This window comes from Suncus etruscus, chromosome 7, assembly GCF_024139225.1.
Source record: "Suncus etruscus isolate mSunEtr1 chromosome 7, mSunEtr1.pri.cur, whole genome shotgun sequence".
In the NCBI taxonomy this organism is placed as follows: Eukaryota; Metazoa; Chordata; class Mammalia; order Eulipotyphla; family Soricidae; genus Suncus; species Suncus etruscus.
In genome coordinates, this window is record NC_064854.1 from 88,408,947 (window position 1) to 88,432,674 (window position 23,728).

The 23,728-nt window shown below is 34.9% G+C and overlaps 1 protein-coding gene across 3 annotated transcripts in view; it reads right to left on the reverse strand.

The window, feature by feature from the left end:
* The window catches only part of LOC126013637 (myosin-8-like), a 44,263-nt gene that overhangs the window by 18,157 nt on the left and 2,378 nt on the right, over positions 1-23,728 (reverse strand). Inside the window, exons 4-25 of one of the 3 annotated variants that reach the window (XM_049776759.1) lie at positions 22,062-22,089; positions 21,843-21,957; positions 21,667-21,759; positions 21,481-21,544; positions 20,830-20,928; positions 20,605-20,708; positions 20,283-20,421; positions 18,369-18,487; positions 18,130-18,279; positions 16,450-16,620; positions 15,234-15,543; positions 15,051-15,115; positions 11,153-11,240; positions 10,949-11,066; positions 10,374-10,497; positions 10,140-10,276; positions 8,232-8,487; positions 2,894-3,136; positions 2,630-2,806; positions 2,397-2,542; positions 2,225-2,315; positions 1,749-2,138 (exon numbers count right to left, since the gene is read on the reverse strand). In XM_049776759.1, the coding sequence (XP_049632716.1) occupies positions 1,749-2,138; positions 2,225-2,315; positions 2,397-2,542; positions 2,630-2,806; positions 2,894-3,136; positions 8,232-8,487; positions 10,140-10,276; positions 10,374-10,497; positions 10,949-11,066; positions 11,153-11,240; positions 15,051-15,115; positions 15,234-15,543; positions 16,450-16,620; positions 18,130-18,279; positions 18,369-18,487; positions 20,283-20,421; positions 20,605-20,708; positions 20,830-20,928; positions 21,481-21,544; positions 21,667-21,759; positions 21,843-21,957; positions 22,062-22,089 (3,227 nt within the window). Of the gene's footprint in view, positions 1-1,748; positions 2,139-2,224; positions 2,316-2,396; positions 2,543-2,629; positions 2,807-2,893; positions 3,137-8,231; positions 8,488-10,139; positions 10,277-10,373; positions 10,498-10,948; positions 11,067-11,152; positions 11,241-15,050; positions 15,120-15,222; positions 15,544-16,449; positions 16,621-18,129; positions 18,280-18,368; positions 18,488-20,282; positions 20,422-20,604; positions 20,709-20,829; positions 20,929-21,480; positions 21,545-21,666; positions 21,760-21,842; positions 21,958-22,061; positions 22,090-23,728 lie in introns of all 3 variants that reach the window. The other 2 variants (XM_049776758.1, XM_049776760.1) reach the window with 2 other exon arrangements.

Genomic DNA, 23,728 nt, shown 5'->3' on the forward strand with positions numbered 1-23,728 from the left:
GATATCAGATTTAAAACCATAAAATACATAGAGAAAAATTTAGGCAAAACACTCTATGCTGAAGCAAATGCAGGCAAAAATAAACAATTGGGACTACATTAAACTAAAAAGCTTCTGTACATCAAATGAAATGGTAACTAGGATACAAAGACTACACACAGATTTGGAGAAACCATTTGTCCAATATTCATCTGAAAATGGATTAATATCTAATACAATAATATCTAAGATATACAAGGCACTGGTAAAGCATAGAAGAAAATAATATAACTTCAACCAAAAATTGGGAGAAGAAATAAACAGACATTTCCTCAATGAAGAAATACAGATGGCCAATTGGCACATGAAAGAAATGCTCCACATCATTAATCAGTAGGGAGATGCCAATCAATACAATGAGGTATCATCTCACACCACTGAGACTGTCACAGATCAAAAAGAACAAGAACAACAGTGATATCATAGATGTGGGGAGAAAAAGAACTCTCATTGATTGCTGGTAGGAATATCGATTCATCTAGCTTCTTTGAAAAAAATGAAACTAGAACTTGAAGCTGAAGCGGTGGCACTAGAGGTAAGGCATTTGCCTTGCAAGCGCTAACCTAGGACGGACTGTGGTTCAATCCTCTGGCATCCCATATGGTCCCCTAAGCCAGGAGTGATTTCTGAATGCAAAGCCAGGAGATATCCCTGAGTGTCAAATGGGTGTGGTCCAAAAACAAAACAAAACAAAACAAAACGTAGAACTTAAGGTCCCATATGATCCAACAATACCACTCCTAGAGATATACCAGAGGAACACAAAGTCACCATGCAGAAAAGCCCTCTGAACTCCTATGTTCATTGCAACAATATTTACAATAGCCAAAATCTGGAAACAACCCAAGTGCCTGAAAACAAATGAGTTACTAAATAAATGAGTGGTACTCCTACCTACACAATGGATTCCTATGCAGCTGTTAGAAGAAATGAAGTAATGAAATTTGCTTTTACCTGGATTAATATGGAAAGTATTATGCTGAGCAAAATGAATCAAAGGGAAAGATATACAGAATAATTTCCCTCATATGTGGATATAAAAAAAGGTAGCATGTAAACAATATCTTGAAACAATGGAGAGGAAGGTCAGGAGTACTAATTCATGGTAGGAATTATAGAGGAGTACAATTAGGGCAGAGACGTGACCACTATGATGATGATAGTTGGAAATGATTGCTTTGGACAAGATCTGGGTGCTGAAAGGAGATATGTGATATGCATGATACCCCTTTAGTAACAATTTTTCAAACCATAGTTTGAAAAAAGACTAAAAAAAGGACTAAAAAGGAAGAGTGAGAGATTGAGAAAGAGAAGTAAAATGTCTGTCCTCAGACACAGACAGAAGGAAAAGTGGAAGGGGTAGTGAAGAGATTGGAAGGTGGGAAATGTGTGCTGGTGAAGGGTGTTGTGCATTGTATGTCAGAAACTCAGCCACAAAACACTTTGTAACCATAGTTTTGTTGTTGTTGTTGTTGTTGTTGTTTGTTTGTTTTGGGCCACACCCAGCAACCCTCAGGGGTTGAACTCTGAAATCACTCCTGGCAGGCTCGGAGGACCATATGGGATGCTGGGAATCGAACTCGGGTCCATCTTGGGTGGTCAGCTGGCACAGCTATCACTGTGCTATTGTTCCGGCCCCCCATATAGCCATAGTTTATAAATTAAATAAGGTAATTAAATTTTTTTTTAAAGAAGACAGTGTTGGGTACCTTGGCTTTAGAAAGGGCCTCAGAGTTACTGCTAAAGTCATCAATCTCCATCTTCAGCTCACTCTTCTCCTTCTCCAGTTTCTGCTTGACCCTCTGCAGGTTGTCTATCTGTTCCCCAAGTTCAGCCACACTGTCTGCATGCTTCTTGCGAAGAGCTGCAGCCGTGGCCTCGTGCTGTAGGGTGGCCTCCTCCAGGTCCCTCCGTAGTTTTTGGAATTCAGTCTCCCTCTTTTTGTTCATCTCAACCTGGGCCGAAGTTGCCCCTCCAGCCTCTTCCAGTCGCTCACTGATCTCCTCCAGTTCCCGTGAGAGATCCGAGCGCTGCTTCTCTGCTTTTGCCCTGGAAGCTCGTTCTGCCTCAATTTCTTCCTCCAGCTCCTCCGTGCGTGCCTGAGTAACAAACAGTGCATGCATCTCAATTTAAAAATTTTTTCCCGATGGGAGAAGTGTAGAAAAATTAAAGCAAAATGACTCACTTGTAATTCTTTGATCTTCTTCTGCAGTTGAATTTCTACTGCCTGCTCATCTTCAATTTTGCTTAATAGATGGCTGATTTCAAATTCTTTCCTTTTGGATAGAAGAAATGATATTTATTAGTACCTATAGGAGCTGAAATATACTACTATATATCTTTTATGAAATCCCTACTTTTTAAGTTTCTCATCCAGTTGTTGCTTGTCATTTTCTATATCCATTGTGGACTCTTGGGCTAATTTTAGGTCGCCTTCCAGTTTCCTCTTGGCTCTTTCTAAGTCCATTCGAAGTTTCTTTTCTTGCTCCAGAGACCCCTCAAGCTAATCAGAAATTAAATCATGTTAAACACTGAAAATAAATCTTTTAAACAAATGAAACAAAACAAACAAAAACCATTGAAAACACACATCATCCACTTGCTGCTCCAGCTTGGTTTTAGCTTTGGTCAGGCTGTTGACTTTGTCCTCTTCTGCCTGCAGGTCATCCAGGGTCTGCTGGTGTGCCTCTTGGAGAGCCTTCTTCTCCTTGGTTAGTTTTGCAATAGTTTCATCCAGACCTGCCATCTCTTCTGTGAGGTTTTTCACCTAAATTTTTAAAAACGATACTTAATATCCAAGATTTTATTAGATGGTTAGAATCTCTATGCTAGTTATCAGAATAATTTTTTTTACCTTATTTTCTGTAGCATGCTTTTCCTTTTCCACCTTGGCCAGCGTTAGCTCAAGGTCATCGATGTCTTTTTTCAGTTCTGAACATTCATCTTCCAGTTTCCTCTTCTTGGCTGTCAGTTCAGCATTGATCTCTTCCTCATCTTCAGCTCTCTCTGTCACCTCTTTGATTTTGGCCTCTAGCTGAATTTTGTTTTTAATCAGTTGTTCACACCTTTCCTCTGCATCAGACAAGGCATCAGCTTCCTGTGGAGAGATTTTTTGAAAGATATATAAAGAGGTTTTTTTTTAAATTTTTTTAAATTAAATCATCATGAGACACATTTACAAAGTTGTTCATTATTATGTTTCAGTCACACCTCCCATCTCTTCACCAGTGCACTTTTCTGGATACCAATGTCCCCAGTTTGCTTCCCACCCTTTCCACTCCCTCCTCCCAGACTCTGTGGCAGACATTCTTCTATCTCCCTCTCTCTCTCTTTTTCTTTTTTTCTCTCTCTCACTCTTCTGTTTTTACATTCTGAATACTGTTTTATTTAAAATATGATTTCCAAAGGGTTATTATACATATAATTTCACCTTCTTTCAGCACCCAGTTTTTATCCAGAATGATCATTTCCAATATAATTGTCATGATGGTTATCTTCTCTGTCCTAACTTCACTTTCCTGATATTTGTGGCAAGTTCTCTACCATGGACCAGTCCTTTTGGCCCTCATTATTATTGTCTTTGGATATTATTTGCAATCATTTTTGTCTATCCCTCTCTCTGAATCATTTCACTCAACTCCTCTTATAAGGTATAAGCAAATTATAAATGCTATAATAAATTAAAGCAAATAATAATGTACTTATAAGTACATTTCCTGGCTTTATTTTTCCTACATGCCATTCTATTTTGTAGATGTACTATAGTTTCTTTGTCCACCTATCTGTGCTTGGATACTTGAGTTATATCTGGTTTCTGACTATTGTGATGAGGTATACAATGAACATAGGACTACAGAGGGCTTTTCTGTATTATGTATTTAGATCATTAGGCATATTTCTAGGAACAGTATTTCTAGGTCATATAGGAACTCAATTTGTAGTTTTTTAAAATAATATCTGTGTTGTTTTCCAAAAGGACTAAATCAATCAACATTTCTACCTGCAGTGAATGAAAGTCTCTTTGCTTGTATTCATGCCAGTACTGGTTTTTCTTATTCTTCTTGATGTGTGCAATTCTCTGTGGTGTGAAGTGGTATTACAGTGTATTTTTGATTTGCATCTCCCTGATGATTAATGATGTAAAACATCTTATTATGTGCTTTTTTTTTGGCCATCTGTATTTATTTTTTGAGGAATTGTTTGTTCATCTTTTTTCACTTTAGGATTGATATATTTCTCTTGACAAGCTCTACCAATGCCTTAGATGTTAACCCCTTATCAGATGGGTATAAGGTGAATATTTCCCCCATTCTGTGGGCAGTCTTTGTATTCTGGTGCTCATTTGAGGTGCAGAAACTTCTTGCTTTAATGTAGTTCCATTTGTTTATAGTTGCTTCCACTTGTTTGATCAATGGTGTTTCATACTTTGAAGATACCTTTATCTTCAATGTCATGAAAAGTTCTGCTATGTTTTCCTTAATGTACCTTATGGTTTCAGACCTTTTATCAAAATCTTTAATGCATTTTTTACATGTTTGTGCACAGGGTTAAAAAGAGGCCCTAGATCCTATTTTGCATCCAGATGACCAGTTTTCTCAGCAACACTTTTTGAAGAGGCTATCCTTGTTCCAATTCATGTTTCCTGCTCCTTTATCAAAGATTAATTGATTATATAACTGAGGATTTGTCTCAGGATATTCAAGTCTATTTCATTCATTTGAAGGTATGTCTTTATTTCAACACCATGCTGTTTTAATTTGTGTGGCTTATTTTTCCATATAAATTTCAGGAATTATTTGATTTATTTCACTGAAAATGCTCATGGGTATTCTTCCAGGAACTGCACTGAATCTTTACAACGTTTTGGGAAGTATCTTAATACTTTCCTTTAAATTAACATTTTAATGTTTTCTTTATTTCTATTGCTATGATAATAAATTTTTTTTTTTGGTTTTTGGTTTTTGGGCCACACCCAGTGACTCTCAGGGATTACTCCTGGCTATGTGCTTAGAAATTGCCCCTGGCTTGGGGGAACCACATGGGACAACAGGGGACCGAACTGTGTGCAAGGCAAATGCCCTGCTGCCTGCGCCACTGCTCCAGCCCATGATAATAGATTTTTATTTGTTTTATTGATATGCTTTTTTATTATATTGCTTGAATTGCCTATGTTAAACCATCCTTGCATTTCTAGGGTGAATCCTACTTGGTCAAGGTGTATGAACTTCTAGATGAATTATTGGATTCTATTTGCTATTATTTTGTTGAGGATCTTTGCATCTGTATTCATCAAAGATATCAGTCTGTAATTCTCTATTTTGGTGATGCATCTGTTTGTTTTTAATCAGGGTAATTTTAGCTTCATAGAAATTGTGAGTGTTCCTGTTTTTTCAATTTCCTGCATGAGCTTGAAAAGCATTAGGAGAAGATCTTCTTTGAAAGTCTGAAATAATTCACTAGTGACTAAAGAGGGGGCCCAGAGAGATAGCACAGCAGTAGGGCATTTGCCTTTCAAGCAGCTAATTCAGGACCAACATTGGTTTGAATACAGGCATCCCATACTGTCCCCTGTGCCTGCCAGGAGTGATTTCTGAGCAAAGAGCCAGGTGTAACCCCTGAATACCTCCAGGTGTGGCCCCAAAACAAAAAAAAAAAACAAAAAAGAAAAAAGAAAAAACTAGAGTATTAATCAAAACCCAGAATTTTGTTTTGGAAAGATTTGTTTATCATTTCAATATCCTCTATAGTGATAGGGCTGTTCAGATATTCCAAATCGTTTTGTTTCAATTTTGTAATGTTATAAGAGTCCAAGAATGTATCTATCTCTTCTAGGTTCTGAAAGTAATCTCATTATCCTTTGAATTAGTATGGTGTCTTCATACCCCTTCTATCATATTTCTTTTCATTTCTGATTCTGCTTAGTAAGTTTATTTCTCTCCCTTTATTTGTAAGTCTTGAACTTGTTTTCAAGTTTTTTTTGTTTTGTTTTGATTTTGTTTTGTTTTTGGGTCAGACCCCGCAGCGCTCAGGGGTCACTCCTGGCTCCACTCCTGGCAGGCAGAAGGGACTATATGGGATGCTGGCGTTCGAACCACTGGCTTTCTGCATGAAAGGCAAACGCCTTACCTCCAATCTATCTGGCTGGCCCCTCAAGTTTGTTTTTTTTTCCAAAGAACCAAACCTCAATTTCTTTGATCTTTTGGATTTTTTTAAGGTCCCCAATTCATTTATTTCTGCTCTAAGTTTTATTATTTTCTTCTTCCTTCCTGTTTTTGGCTCATTTTGTTGATCATTTTCCAAATTCCTATTATTTATGTAGGCCCTTTCTTCCTGATAAATACTTGAAAAGCTATAAATTTTCATCTTAATACAGTGTTTGCTGTGGCCTAAAAATTTTGTTAGTTTGTGTCCTTATTTTTTTTCCTAGAAATCTTTTGATTTTCTCTTTGATTTCCTCTGTGTCCCACTGATTGTTCATTACCACGAATTAAAGTTATTTCTCTATTCCTATTTTAAGTGCAACATGGTCTGAAAAAATAGTTGATACAATTATCTATCCTCTTGATTTTATGGAGGTATGTTTTATTGCCCAGTATGTGATCTATCTTGCATAAAGTTCCATGTATGCTGTAAAATAATGTGTATTCTGCTTTTTTTGATAAAATCCCAATATATATTTATATAACATCTCCCTATATATTTTATATAAATATATAGAATCTCTATATATAAAACATATCTATCTATCTATCTATCTATCTATCTATCTATCTATCTATCTATCTATCTATCTATCTATCTATCTATCTATCTATCTATCTATCCTACAGCCCTCTATTCTATTTCGTCCTTTAAATCCAGTATATCTTTATTGAGTTTTAGTCTGGATGATTTATCAAGAAGTGATGTTGTTGAATTTTTCAACTACAATTGTGTTGCCATTGATATCTTCTTTTTCTTAGCATTGCTGGCACTCATTTGTTGTTCATTTGGTGCATAACTGTTTAGGGTTGTGATTTCTTCCTGATATATATCCTTTGATTATTAGCTTCAGTCCTCTGCAAGGATGTATCTAACTGTTACTTCTTCATTAGAGTTTTCTTCCAGGCTTTCTGAGACACCAATAAGACTTACGTTGTTGATTATTAGCTTCAGTCCTCTGCAAGGATGTATCTAACTGTTACTTCTTCATTAGAGTTTTCTTCCAGGCTTTCTGAGACACCAATAAGACTTACGTTGTCTCAAAGTTCTCTTGTCATTTGTTCATTGAATCTGAAAATTTCTTCCTTATTCTGCTTGTTTGTTTTGAGACTTCCCCCCAAACAATTTGTTATTTATTTTCAATTTGCTCCTTAATCAAAATGACAATGTTAGTAATTCTGTTGAATTTTGATATGAATATAAATTAACTGTTCTTGAATATTATTTTATGGGCTAGAGAAATTTAACGTGAAGCAATATTTTTCTAAGATGGTCATATTGAAGCAACGTGCTATTTTAACTTTGGGTCACATTCACATATGGTTATAACTTATCCCAGCAGTTCTTGGAAAATGTCCTCAGATCACTGAAGCTATTAATTGAGCTATATCAGTTTACTGAGCTATTTGAAGTTCTGGTCAGAAAGTTTTTTTGACAGGTATGTTGGTGACTAAGTTGGGATATGCCTCAGTGAAAGATAATATATCTTGTATATTTGAAGTTTTATATTTGGTCCAACATCAAAACAAAACAAAAAGGAATAAATAGGGGTGGAAATATAGTTTAGTGAGCATTTGCCTTAAATATAGTTCAGTGGGTATTAAGGCATTTGCTTTGCACTCAGATGACTTGAGTTCAATCCCAGAACCTCCTATGTTCCCTCTCTTTATCTAGGAGTAATACCTGAGTTCAGAGACATAAGTTTTGAGCAAAACTGATAGTGACTTTAAAACGAACAAACAACAGAAATGTTTTTTCATGACTATTAAATTTGTGATTTTATTAAGTTTTTTATATTTTCCCTTTCCATTTGTAATCTGACTTACTTTCTTCTTAGAAATATCAAGCAAATAGCAAAAATAAAATGCTAAAATACTAAATACTCAATAATATCTATGAAATAATAGCTACTTATTCATATCTATTTTTCTTCAAAAGCCACTATAAACCAAAATTTCAGAAAAGTTTTGATGAATTCACAGAGTACTCACAGATTGAACTTGAAGTTGCAGGTCATTTTTCTCCTTTAAGAGAGTGACTAGTTTTTCCTCCAGCTCTTTTCTTTTTGCTTCTGCCTTGAGGAGTTCATCTTTGGTCTTTTGGAACTCTTCCTTCATAGTAGCCATCTCTTTCTCAGTCTCTGCACTCTTGAGGAGTGGCTTGATCTTGAAGAAGAGCTTCATCCAGGGCCAATGCTTGACATTCATAAAGGCACGGACATTGTACTGAATGCAAAAAAGGGCTTCTCTAAAATGACATTAAAATATCAATGATTATTGATTCATTGGAGTTTTTCTATTATAATTTTTATAGACCCACACACTTATTTAAAGAACCACATCATCAACACATATAAATGTTGTTGAATAATTTTAAATATATGTAGGGTTTCAATTCTGCAAATGTTATGGGGCTGAAGTAATAGTAATGAAAGTGCACTAGTTGGCTTGCTATGATTTCCAAACTTTTAATCTCTGGCACCAGTATGATCTCCTGATCACTTGCAGGGTTGTTCTTGAACACACAATCAGGAGTAGCTGCAATGATCACTGCTTAATGTGGTTCCCAAACCCTAACATACTTTTTTAAATTTCTGTATTTGTTAAATGCATATCATTTTTGCTTTGTTTTATCATGTAATACATTAGAACCTTTTTTTTGAAACTGGAAAAAAATCTCATCAAATTGATGAGAGAGTTTTGCATCTACATTCAGAGGGAAGAAGCAGAAAAAAGCATTAGTGTTTTACAAAGGCAGCTTGTATATAAATTTTTGGGAGTGTTTAACTAGGTCATTTTTGAGATCTACTCTATCTGATTATTATTTGTCAAGCATCACTACTTTTTAAGTGTTATTTTAAGTTTAACATGTTGTTTGGTAAGAGTTTGTAAGATATTGTGTTGGATATAGACATGCTCATAACTTTTTTCTGTTCATTTTGGGTCACATTGGGCTGTGCGCAGAGCTTACTCCTGACTCTGTGCTAAGGGATCTGCATTTGGAGTACCACACAAGGTGCCAGGTATTAAACCTGGGTAGGTTGCATGCAAAAACAAGCCCCTAATAGGTCCCCTTTGTCCCCCTCAAAATGTATTTTACCTAAGTCAGTTATAATTTTTTTCACTTTATGCTTTTCTAATAATAAATGTTTCAGTACTACTTTCAGAAATATTTCTCTTCAGAAAATAATAACAGAAGACTAAGAATATTTTTTTACTATCCTACATCATTACTCAAGTTTGTTAAAATAGAAAATATGTTCTTATATCAAAAATTTAAGAACTAAAACTCTAAAAAAGCAATGTTTTATGGCATATACTATTGTATAGATATGTGGAATTGTCTTAGGAACATGATAAAAGTAGACCTAAATAAGTATAGATTAGCTAAGTGAATGGACAATGTAGACAAAGGTCTGTGCTAAGTAGATATAGCTGGCTGAAGTTTCTTATAAAAGGAGGGAATGAACATACATATATAATTAAAATTAAGTAAGATGAATTAAAAAATAGGAGATGTAAGAATTGTTTTGATTAACTGGAAAATCTATACAACTGAAACTGATTGATAAGGTTGAAGAATAAAGAAGCTCTTGATAGCAGCTCAAGGCAGCATGGATTGGACATAGAAGACCAATGTCCTCTGCGGCCTCAAAGTGAGATAAATCATGAAGGAAGCAGTTCTTTAAGTAGATTTTTCATGACAACATTGTGTAAAACGGATAAAAGGATAAACTAAAGGCAATACTTGAAAGGGTTCCCAAATGTGAGGAGTTAAGTCAGATTGATGCTCTATAGTAATGAGTTCTGAACTTGTTAAGCACAAATTAAGCACAAAATAAAAGTTAATAAATGGGCATGACTATTCCCTAGGGGACTTTTATTACTGATGCTTATTACCTCCTTTGCAACATCTTTTGATATTCTACCCTCATTAAGAAACCCCTACAGACAGCTTGAGTTCTTGTTATGATCTGAGCCAACTTTTCATCTCTCATTTCTTCTAAAAGACCCAGAAGGCCAGCTTTGAAGAACACCTGGAGAAAGCAAGAATCAAAAATTATTTTTACTCTGTAGTAGACTCATAAATGGAAGAAAGTACTAAGAACAGGTGTTAATAAGTAACAACTATACCTTAGTATGTCCAAATTTATATTGAGTGTGATCAATATCAATGGAGCCAAGAAGTTTCTCAGAAGCCTTCTTGCTATCTATAAACTGTCCCTCTGGAATAGCACTTGCATTTAAAACTTTGTATCTGTTTAAAAAAATTATTAGGAAGGTGTGGTGATATTCATAAACCAAAGGAAAACCAAAAGAAACAATAAAAAATTAAAAGTAAAAATTTAACTGTTCTTTTATTTTTGGGGGATTTTGGGCCACACCCGGTGGTGCTCAGGGGTTACTCCTGGCTATCAGCTCAGAAATCTCTACTGGCTTGGGGTACCATATGGGATGCCTGAGGATCAAATCATGGTACGTCCTAGGTCAGAGAGACACGAGCAATGCAAATGCCTTATCGCTTCACCACCACTCTGGCCCCTTAACTGTTTTCTAAATTCAGATGCCACCACATTATTCTACCACAAGAATAATTTTTTTTTGCTTATTAGTTTTGGATATATAAACTTTAATGATCAGAGGACAAAAATTAGGGTGGAGTAAATTTTGTTTAAGATGGAGTAAAATTTATTCAGACAGAGACTTGCCTTTGTTTAAAATCCCCATATAAAATTCTGCTTGGGAATCCTTTCCTACAAATACGAATGCCTTCCAGCACACCATTACATCTCAGCTGGTGCAGGACAAGTTCATGCTCCATTGCCCCTAAAAGTATATAAAAGTGATTATTACTGGGCACTGGACCTTCAAATTTATACTTGCCTATTTCATGTTCATAGGTATTATCTTACCAGGTGTCTTTGTCTCATTGGGAATGATGCACCTTACAAAATGAGGATGTGTGCTTCTCAGATTGGTCATGAGTTTATTTAGATTTTCCTAGAAAAAAAGATAGAAGAAACTTTATGAGAATGTTTTTGTTCAAATAGTTATTTTGGTAATTAGATATAAACAAACAGGAATTCTCTTCATAATTAGGCACAGGGGCGAAGCGATAGCACAGTGGTAAGGCCTTTGCCTTGCATGAGGCCAACACAAGACAGACTCCAGTTCAAACCCCTGCATCTCACATGGTCCCCCAAGCCTGCCAGGAGCAACTTCTGAGTGCAGAGCTAGAAGTGACCCCTGAGTGCTGCCGGGTGTGATGCCCCCCCCACCAAAACAAAAACATAACTAGGCACAAGTTTATGTGGATTCAATTGACATATAATTTATTTATAATTTAGAAATTTATTAAGAATCTGTGGTTAACTTTACTGTTAATGATGGTCTCCTTAGCCTTGCAGGAATAATTTTTGAGTGCAGAGCACTACCAGGTATGGCTTCAAACCAAAGAACAAAAAAGAGTGAAATGATATATTCAAATTACTGTATAAGAAATGCTTTCATCGTAGAGTCAGTCCACTACCCAACAAACCTCACATTTTAATGGAAAGAATATTCTGGAACAAAAAAAGAATTGGAAATACTCATGATAAGGAAACCAACTCTAAAGGAACTACCAAAAAGTGTTTACATAAACCAAATATACAATTCTAAGAGCAAAAAGCCTACACAGTATGACAGCTCTGTCAATAAAATTCTTGAATGTCAATGGACTAAGTTCTCCTATTAAAATGCAGAGTGGAGGGTTGGATCAGAAAACAAAACATGCACTTGCTGATTACAGAAAACACATCTAAAATCTCAGAATAAACACAGGATGAGAATAAAAATGATGGAAAAATTATACAAGCCATTGGAAATCAAAATTAAAAAACTGAAAGAGTTATATTGCAAAATGGCTTTCTGATCAAACTGCATTCAGCTTTAGGAAAATTATTAGAGACAAGGATGGACATTATTTATCAATCAAGGGAATAATAGACCAAGTACTAACTCTAGTCAACATCTACTCACCAAATGTTGGCTCAAATGTTGGGTCAAAGTTTGTAAGCTCACAACCCTAGACAAACATATGGATGGAAACGGCCATAATGGTAGCACAGCGTTTGCCTTTCACTTGGCTGACCCAGGACAGATCTGGGTTTGAGTCCCAGCATCCCATGTGGTCTCCTAAACCAGGAGCTATTTCTGAGCATAGAGCCAGGAATAACCTTTGAGTGCATCGGGGTGTGGCTCAAAAACAAACAAACTAAAAAAAATCACAAACATATAATCATACCCAGAATCCTATTAGACCACAATGCTGCAGATAGAGTTTGACTATAAAGAGATGATATGGGGGAGATAAAAAATAAAGAAATGATATAGATAAAGTCTAATAACCGGAAACTGAACTACATGATGCTTGATAACAAGTGGATAAAAGAAGAAATCAAGAAAGAAATAAAAAGATTCCCCATGGGGCTGTAGAGATAGCACAGAGATAGGGTGTTTGCCTTGTATGCAGCCAATTCAGGACTGATGATGGTTCAAATGCCAGCATCCAATATGGTCCTCTGAGTCTGCCAGGAGCAACTTCTTAGAGCAGAGCTGGGAGTAGTCCCTGAGCACCTCAGGGTATGATTCAAACCCCCCCAAAAAGAAAGATTCTGAGTCTAATAATAACGAATAAGTTACCAAAATCAATCAGACACAGCAAAATCACCAATTACAGGAAAAATCATATCTATACAGGCCTGCATAAGGTAAGAAGAAAAAGAATCAACACCCTAACAGCACTCCTGAAGTATCTTAAAAACCAACACCAAAGGGACTCAAACTCTAGTAAAATAAAAAAAAATATGTACATTGAGTAGATTTAAAAAATTATCAGACCTAAACACCAAATCCAAAGCCAACTACAACAGAATTGATACCCAATCTACAAAAGCTCTACACAGAAGGGACCACTTATACTAGTAGCCTGGGAGGCAAAGGAGGGGTAATATGGGATGCATGCTGGGAACAGGGGTGGAGGGGGGACAACATTGGTGGTGGGAATGGCCCTGATTCAATGTCATTATGTACCTAAAATATTACTGTGAAAGATTTGTAATCCATTTTGGTCAAAATAAAAATTAATTAAAAAAAACAAAAAAATAAAAATAAAAAGCATACTATGAGAGAAAAAATGAGAGCTGAAATCAATGAGACAGGATATGGGTAGAAGTAAAGAAATTGAATGGAAGAAGAGAAAGACAGATGCGCAATAATATGACACAGGGGCCAAATGGACTCAGGTATATTGGTGGTGTATTGGATAGAACGGGAGCCAGAGTGATAGCACAGCGGTAGGGCATTTGCTTTGCAAGTGGCCGACCCAGGACCAACTGTGGTTAGAATCTTGGCATCCCATCTGGTCGCCATGACTGCCAGGAGCGATTTCTGAGCACAGAGCCAGGAGTAACCCCTCAGTGCTGCTGGGTGTGGTCCAAAAACCAACCAACCAAACAAACAAATAACAAAAACAAAAGAATGGATAGAACTAAATATCCAAGCCATGGAGTCACCAACAAGGAAACCATAAGAACCAAATTTTAACAACCAAACTTAAAAAGGTGTCTGTTATGCTAGCATGGTGGGACAGGGTGGTGATGGAATGGTATAGGATCTGGGATCATTGGTAGAGGGAGATTGACATTGATTGTGGGATTGGTCCTGAAATCTTGTATGTCTAGAACGTACAAATAACTTTCTGAAAAACAATGCTTTTTTACATAAAAATTTAATTAAAAATTAAGTAGTATTGTTACTTTCATAAGCTGCAAGTGTGTAAAAGGATGAGTTGATGAATAGCATATTTTGTGATAGAATGAAAACTGGTTGTGAAAAAAGAAACAACTAAAGGAAGAATATTAAATAATAAGATTTCCACTCACATCATATGTGTATTTTAGATTTTTTTTTTTACTTGTGGTGCCAGGGCACTACATCCTCAAGGTTTATGATTCAGTTTTAAAAAGTAGCAATTATTCCCAATGTTCACCCTTAAAATTTATTTTAAGCCACGTAAGAAAGAAATCACACAAAAAAGAAAGAAATCACTTCAAAGCCAAATAATTACTTTTTTAGTAGTCATTGAGGTTGTAGTATTGATAGTATAATAGTAGCACTAGTAGTATTTTTGGTTTGGGGGACACATCTAGTAACACTCAGGTTTTATACCTGGCTCTGCACTAGGTGATCACTCCTAGAGAGCTCATGGAGCCACATGAGATGCCAGTGATTAAACACACAGTTATTTTATGCAAGGCAAATGATTTTTCTGTTGTTCTAGTTCTCCATATACATACCTCAAGAAATATTTTCTAATTTAATGATAAATCCAGATACTAATTTTTACATGATTTTTAGCTATTAAAAAGGAAATTTATTTAGAATACAAAGATATGTTCTTGTAAAACATCTTAAAAGAATGTTCTTAAGATTCATTCTCAAAGAATTTAGGGACATTCTCAAAGTACAACATTAATTTAGTACTGATACTGTCTTCAATAAGTACAGCTTAAAATATACTATATTTTTAGAAAAATAGCATTTAATCAAGTTAAATATGAGAATATTTTTACATTCCTAAATATAACAAAATCATGACAAGAATTAACAAGTAACCTATTCAAACCTGAACTATTGCTTTGACTGTACCCTGACAAGAGGGGATATTTAAACTGAGACCTACTTATATCCCATTTTCTCCTAATCTATATTATAATTGTGGTGATTCATTAAAATAGAATAAATTTTCAAATTAAATTTGTTCTTTACCCTGAAAAGTGCTGATACAGTTTGAAAAGAAGATCCTTTCTTCTTAGCACCTTTCTTTGCACCATCTAAGTAAAAAGAAAATCCATAAATTAAAATCAAATTTTTGAGACTGGAATGTTATGTGTAATTTTGTAAAAATTCTAAGTAAATATGTTCTATTTAGATTAAGGACAGAGATGGTACCTGCTTCAGCACTAGCGTAAGTGGAAAAGAGACTAGCCAGTGTTTTCATTGCAGACTTCTGATACAATCCCACCACTGTATCATTGAGTGGGTCCTTATTCTTATCAAGCCAGCCTGCAATGTTGTAGTCCACAGTGCCAGCATAATGTACCAGGGAGAAGTGGGCCTCAGCTTTGCCTTTGGCAGGCTTAGGCTTCTGGAAGTTGTTGGATTTGCCCAAGTGCTGGTCATACAGCTTGTTCTTGAAGGAGGTGTCTGTGGCCTTGGGGAACATGCACTCCTCTTCCAAGATAGAGAAAATGCCCAGTGGCTGAAATTAGAGAAGTATATATTGGTGACAACTTACATTATCTTAAAACTTATGGACACGGTATTTATCATTTCATTGACTCATGAGCAGTTTAAATTAAATTAAATTAAATTTGTTTATTTAAATTAAAATGTCATTAAAATAATCTAGGATTAGCATCCAAGATGTCCTTTTGTTATTACTAGAAGAATTTTTCTGTCATTATCACATTCAATCCCATAATATCATATTCAGTTAAAAGAATATTTGAGTACAAACTCCAGGTAAAAATCCAGCTTGTGAAAACAATTTAAAATGTTCGTTATTGTACTCTACTTTTTTTCTGTAAACTGAATTATCTATAGATGTAAGTTTTATTTTGTTATGAAAAGAACTCATTAATATAGAATATTTATTTTCATGAAAAAACAAACATATAAATACCTCATATTTTATTTGAGACTTTTGGTGAATCTAGTTTCTTAAAGTATGAAAAAGCACAGATTATTTGAATTTTTACCTTCTGAATAGAATAACACTATGCAAACCATGATATTGTTACATGTTAAATTTTGTTTAGAAAGACTTATTTACTTTGACATCTTAGATCACAATGGAGTGAGATTGAGAAGCCTATTAATAGAACTGTTACTGTTGGTTTATAATTGCATTTGAGGTATGGTGTGATAGCACAAAGATCAGCTGAACTTGTTTTGTCTGCTGCTAAACTAGATTTGATGCTAAGCAAGCATCATCAGGGGTCACTCTTGGGCAGTCAGGGAAAAGCCTAGAAGTACTCAAGTACTCATGTTACTTCTAAATATTAACTTTCTAATTTGTTCAGATATAATTCTAGTTAAGATATAGTAATAATTTCTAGAGTTGTTTTAGACATTTGGGAAAGTTATCCTGATAATTCAGACCAACCTTCTCAATGAGCTCAATGCAGGCAGCCAGGTCCATCCCAAAGTCAATGAACTCCCATTCAATGCCTTCCTTTTTGTACTCTTCCTGTTCTAGCACAAACATGTGGTGATTGAAAAACTGTTGCAGTTTCTCGTTGGTGAAATTGATGCACAACTGCTCCAGGCTGTTGAACTATACAAAGAAAATTTCCAACAGTAGGTTTTTATAGTGGTAAAACTGATCACTGAAAATTCTTTTACTGATAACTCATGCAGCATATTAATGAGTAACAATTAAAAATGCGTTCCTTTTTAAAAATAAGTCGAAGGTTGAGTGATAGCTCAACAGATTAAAGCACGTGTTTTGGAAGCAGGAGCCCCTGCTTTCACTTCTCACACTACTGGTTACAGAGTGTTGGGAGTGGCAGTGGAGTACTGAACCAGAAGTGGCTCTTGAGTGCCATTGGGCATGTACCCAAAGCAAAAGTATCCCAGGAGGAAAGTAGTTTCTCTCATGTAATTTTTTCAGAATTCCTGGCATTATGTAAGATAGCAAATGCCAATTATATAGCAATTGGTATCCTAAGGATCCTCTGGTATCCAATGATTGTAGGATACAATCTATACAATATATACAATGAACAGTACACATACACACACACTACAATATATACAACAATACAATGTATACAATGAACAATATATACAGCAAGACTATACTCAGAGCTCTGTGATTTGTAATTCAATTTGAACTGTGGAAGTAGGTTTTGTTTTGTTTTGTTTTGGGGCTACACCTGGTGACACTCAAGAGTTTCTCCTGTCTTTGCACTCAGAAATTGCTCCTGGCTGGGGACAATATTGGATGCCAGGGCTCGAACCCAGGTCCGTCCTGAGTCAGCAACATGCAAGGCAAAAACCCTACTGCTGTGCTATCGCTCTGGCCCCTGTGGAAGTAGCTTTTAGGGTCTCATTTCTTTTACCATTCCCAATTCCCCAATAAAAATAAAACTTTCCTGTCTGATGTTAGGCGAACACATTATTAAGGAAAGATATTAAAGACTTTAGCTCATTTAAAACATAAAATAAATAAGCTAATAATTTATTTATTTATATGACAATTTAGCAAATTCTCTTGGTAAAATTTGTTAAAACCTGGACTTGATATTTTATAATAATTGAAGAGTTCAAAGGCCTTATAACTTGTATCTTTGTTATAGAAAAAGTCATAGAAAAGAAAATAATATTCAGCAGATGAGTTAATGGCTACGAACTATCTCTCTTTATATGTCTGTTAAGTCTTTTCTCTTCAATTGAATAGTTTTTTGTATAACTATGAATTTGAACTCCTACCCTGATTGTCTGTATATGATCACAGGCTCTTCAGCAAGTATTTTATTTTTCTGGGCCTCTCTGTTTTAACACATATAATTAACATTAATACTCATGAGTTTTTTTGAAGATTAAATGAGGTAGCATTTTGAGGTACTTAGCATAACGCCTGAAATAGACTAATTTATCAATAGATGTTATTATTTTGTAATTAAATTCTGTTACCTCTTAGATAATTTTAGATAAGCCTGTTCTAAGTGCATTGCTGGAGAAAGCAAAGTGTACAATACAGATATAAATTAATAATGACAATCCTCATTACATAAAACCCAAATTGCCATTCTGTTGCTTCTAATATAGGAAGATAACTCACATCAAAGATTTCAAATCCTGCTATATCCAGGACTCCAATAAAGTACTGCCTGGGTTGCTTGGTGTCCAATTGCTGGTTAATGCGGGTAACCATCCATAGAAACATCTTTTCATAGACAGCTTTAGCCAGAGCACCTACTGCATTGTATACCTTCATGGAGAGAGTAATGTTTTATGGTATTAAAGGACATTTCTAAAGGAAATTTGTATATGTGAGATTCACTGAATTTATGTACTTACTTGTTGCACAGTCTGACCTTTGGTGACATATTCATTGCCGACCTTGACTCTGGGATAGCACAAGGCTTTGAGAAGGTCAGCAGAATTTAGGCATTGGAGATACGCTGCCTTGTCAGCAACTACAGAAACACAATTTAAGAAATGTTGTTTAAAATTAAAAGGATAACTGAAAGAGCTGGTATGCACAAATGACAATTAACATGATCAAATGCTAGTAATATTTTTACTATAAATTAGCAAGGCCCAAGTTATATTCTAGGCACCAAATACTGAGTTACTTCCAGGTGCAATGCAATTGCAGTAGTCCCCAGCCCAAAATCAAAACAAAAAAGATTTTTCTAATGGTATATGTCTTCTTTTTTCTAACAGTTCTCTTTCTTCAACTCACTTTCAAAATTACATTTACCTATAATGATTTATTTATAGCTTAAAAATTAATAACCAATTATTTATAGAAATGTAAGCCAAGGGTCATAAACCCTACTCTTAAGACACTTTGTGTGTAGTTGAAAAATGAGATTAAATGAAGTTTAATGTTTACTGTTACAGATTGGTAATAAACAGCATGTTCTTGTTTTTGGGGGAAAGGGTTTGGGACACACCCAGTGACACTCCTGGCTATAAACTCAGAAATCGCTCCTGACTTGGGGGACCATATGGGATGCCCGAGATGAAACCAAGGTCTCTCATGGATCAGCAAAGGCAAAAAAGGCAAACACCCTACTGCTGCTTTATTGCTCCAGCCCCGCATGTTGTTCATATTCTTATTTCAATTTTGCTTCTCTCAGTTCACCTCAATAGAACATTTTTGTTGTTTGTTTTTTTTGTTTGTGGGCCACTCCCAGTGACGCTCAGGGGCTACTCTTGGCTATGCACTCAGAAATCACTCCTGGATTGGGGGACCATATGGGATGCTGGGATTGAACTGAATTCCATCCTTGGTCAGCCACATGCAAGGCAAACACCCTACCACTGCGCTATTGCTCCGGCCCTTCAGTAGAACATTTTTATTTGAATGTATGGGGAATACATTTTAGTACATGATTTTTATATTCTTCCTTTTAAAAGATATAAATGACTAATGTAATATGCATCATATGTCATTACCACAAGAAAGAAACTATTGTAAAGTTTAGAGGATGAAGAGAGAATACCAAATTGGTATAGTCATAAAATACTTCAGGGACTAAATTACTTTAGATTATGATTAAATGTTATGCTCTTTCCATATATATAATATGTTTTTCTTATTGCCCTGATTGTTAATATACTTACATATAGGATACAAACATATGGACACAGATGTCTTGGTTACTCTTCACTTGTATTTGGTCATATCCTCTATTTCCTAACACTTAATTGGTGATTGATTATAAACATCAATATGCCAATAATTTTATAGATATACATATTATTGTCAAATCAAAGAAGAAGAATCAAAACAAAATGTATAATTAGATGTTAGCAAGATATATACTATAATATGAGCAAAGTCCAAGTTGAATTCTAGTCACTGAATACAAAGTACTTAGTCAAATCAAAGTAAATAAAACTAAACCAAATCAAAGTCTAGGCAGTAAATGCTGAATACATTGCCAAATCAAAGTAGAATAATCAATATAGAGTTTAGAAACTGTCTCTAATCATATGGCACTGAGATTTAGATATTTCCTAATAAGTGACTATTAAAGTTAATTATAACTTATTTGTATTAGATAAAATGATGGACATGAATATTGAGGAAAGCATATAGTGTGTTGTACATATTCTGTTTAGAAGTTAGATCTAAAGAAGTTATGTTTAATATAGGCCTTTTTTTCAGCTTAGTAAAGATATTTACATTTAATAAAGGTCATTTGCCCTTTTTCTTGTCTTATTCTTTAATTTAACTTCAGATATAGTTTCATTTGGTACCTTCAGTGCCGTCTGGCTCAGCTTGCTCCTCACGCTGCTTTTGCTTGAATTTCATATTTCCATAGTGCATAACAGCTCCTGTGAGCTTATAGATAGATATTTTTTCTTCTGGAGAAAAGCCCAAGATATCAATAGCACTCTGTTAGGGAAAATAATGGGAAATAAGTTAAGACAGAATATATGACCTTATTGAAGAGAACATAAGGACCCAACGTAATCACACCTATAGTATGCTGCTATTGTCATTCTCACACACAGTTAATTTTTTTTTTACAGAAGTATGCATGTGTGCATATGAGGAGAGTAATAAAGAGAGACTTACATCGGTAGCCATTAACTCTTCTTGGTCATCAATGCTGGGGACTGTAATCTCCCCTTGGCTGACAAAAGCATAGTCATAAGGGTTGGTAGTGATCAGGAGCAACTCTGAGCACATAAAATTTGGGGTGAATGCATAAAATTATTAGTTATTAGTAATATTTTACTATACTGTAAACATCAATATATTAAGGTTTATCTGTGTCTATGAATTTAACTTTGTTCTTACCGATCAGATCTGGTTTTTTATTAGAAGTAATCTGATAAAAAATATGGTAGCTTCTTTCAGCCTTTAGCTGGAAAGTAACTCTAGATTTTTCTAGAAGATCTAGAAAGAAAGGGAAATACCTATTAAATTTGAAAAAAATCAATGATGGTGAATTAAAAATGCTAAAATTAAGGCATTATGTTATTCTCCATTGGCATTTCTTATTGTACAATCTTCTAGGTGTCATATATAACATTTTTAAATACATACAGTATATTGCTCAAGACTGTCACCATCTAAGAATGGACAGAAGCATAAATGTTCTAATAAAAACAAGCCTTTTATTTTGGGAGGTTCCTCAGATAACTTAAGATTGTCATTAGAAAACTTCCCAAACCTCAGATCAATAAAGAAAAAGAAATATAATGGTAGAGGTAACTCATGTGAACGCACAAATAATTCTAGTATTTGTCATAGGATGCCACAGCTATCTTTGTAGCAGGAAATTTGTCCGAGATTAAGGTATGTGGAGTGCATAACATATTATTACTCAGTCTGGCATTTGTTCAGAGGCTACACTTGCAGCATGCCTAATGCACACCAGTGCAAAGATGACCCTGAAAATGAAATCGCTTGTTTCTCTTTTTTAATTTCAATGATCCAATGACTCACATGTTTCGATATCTGCAGAAGCCAGCTTTCCTGTAGTACCGAAGTGGATTCTAATGAATTTTCCCTTGAAAAGATATGTGGTATTTAGTATTAAAATGCTTTAAACATGAAAAGTACAATGCATTTGATATTTTAGATACCATCACTTAGATACAATACATATCCCTCTATGTCCAAGTAACTTACAAAGCGAGAAGAGTTATCGTTCCTCACAGTCTTCGCATTGCCAAAAGCCTCCAGTAGAGGGTTGGCACTGATGATTTGATCTTCCAGAGTCCCCTGCAAAGCAAGACCTTTGTTCACATCTGGGGCTCCCAGAAAACCCTCATAGACTTTACTCTGACTTGGGCTATAAGACCCACCTGCATTTTGCCAGAAGTAGCTTCCTCTTTCTTCTTCTCCCCAGTTACTGCAATTGTTGCAAAGTACTGGATGACACGCTTGGTGTTCACAGTCTTTCCTGCACCAGATTCTCCACTGTCCAAAAAACCAGAGAAATTACATGAGCTGTAGCTCATGTTGTTAGCAGCTAAGAATACGAATACCACAAACAAGAGAAGAATAAAAAACAAATCACATACGTGATCAAGATGGACTGGTTCTCACGATCTGTGGAAGAAAAATCAAAATTATTGGTTTAAAAATTACATTCAAACTGTGGTACATATATACTATGGAATATTATGCAGGAGAGACAGACATCACCAGAGTTTCAAGTTGTCTCCACCTTTGTCCCAGAGACTCTTCCTCCACCTACCTTAGCCTACTCAATTCGGTTTTATTGACAATTTTTCAGGATTTTTTTCAACTCGAGATTGCCTTATTTCTTGGCTTTGTTTCTTTATCCTCTGCACGTGAGTGAGATCACCAGGTGACTATTCTTAATTCTAATTCACTACTCTTATGACTACTTCCAATTGTATCTAGATCATGACACACTGTCAGATTTTTCTTATAGATGAACAATTATCACATTATGTAAATATACTACATTTTTAAGCCATTTATATATTGTTGAACACTGGTTATTACCAGATCTTGGCTGTGATAACAATGATGTGACAAGTACAAATGTTCATTTATTCTTTGAATTAGTTTTTTGTGTTTTTTGGACCTATTCATATGCTTTTGGGCAATTTTTATGATATCTTTGAGCAAATGTCTGCTCATTTCTTATCCTCTTTTTTTTTTTTGAGGAGGCTACACCTGGTGATGCACAGGGGTTACTCTTGGCTATGCACTCAGAAATGGCTCCTGGCTTGGGGGACCATATGAAAAGCCAGGGGTTGTCCTGAATCAGCTGAGTGAAAGGCAAATGCCCTACCACTGCGCTATTGCTCCGGTCCCTTATCCTCATTTTTGATGTGTTTGTTTGTTTTTTGTTGTCGAGCTTCACAGTATCTTATATATTTCAGGTAATAGCCCTTGTCTATGATGTGAGAATATTTTACATAAGTCAATAGACAGTTTATTAATTTTAGTTTAACAGTAAAGAAACTTGAGTTTCATAATAAAACTTTAAAATTATAAGAAATTTTAGAATTTGTTTAGGCCTACACTTTCACTTAATAGATAAAGAAAGTAATACTCAGAAAGTAATAAATAACTTTTTCAATGTAGTTATATCAATTATTAAAGACAAGTAAATTAGGGTATTTAACTTTCATTTTTAAAAATTTTCTGCTACCTGTTTTCTCCAAACAATTAAATCTTTGCATAGACTACTGTTAAAACTAAAAAAGGAAAACATTCTGGAATTGTAAATTGATTCGAGGTTTTTTATTTTACTTTTTCTAAATATTTACATTTAAAAATTCACTTATTTTATAATAAGTATGTTTAAATTTTGCATTTTTCTGATTTCTAATAAATCTCTAATTAGTAGATATTATATTCTCAAATTTAAAAATCTTCAATGAAAGAAATTAAGATCTATGTTATTCAGATGTATAGGCTTTAGAAAATTTTAAGGCTCAGTTTGTAAATATGGGACCAGGATCTTAGAATATTTTAACATATCTTTTTCCAATGGGAAAGTCATGAAATATTTCATAATTTCTGGAAATAAGAGAATTGTGTGGTAATCTCTTTGGACAATTCTAAAGTAAAATTAACCAGATTTAAAGCAATGGTTTGACAAGATTTCATATAAAAATCTTGTTTGGTAGTTATAGTTTTGAATTTAAAATACGTCAAAAACTAATTGAATGGGGACTTAATAGACATGGTAGTGTTCAAAACAGTGTAA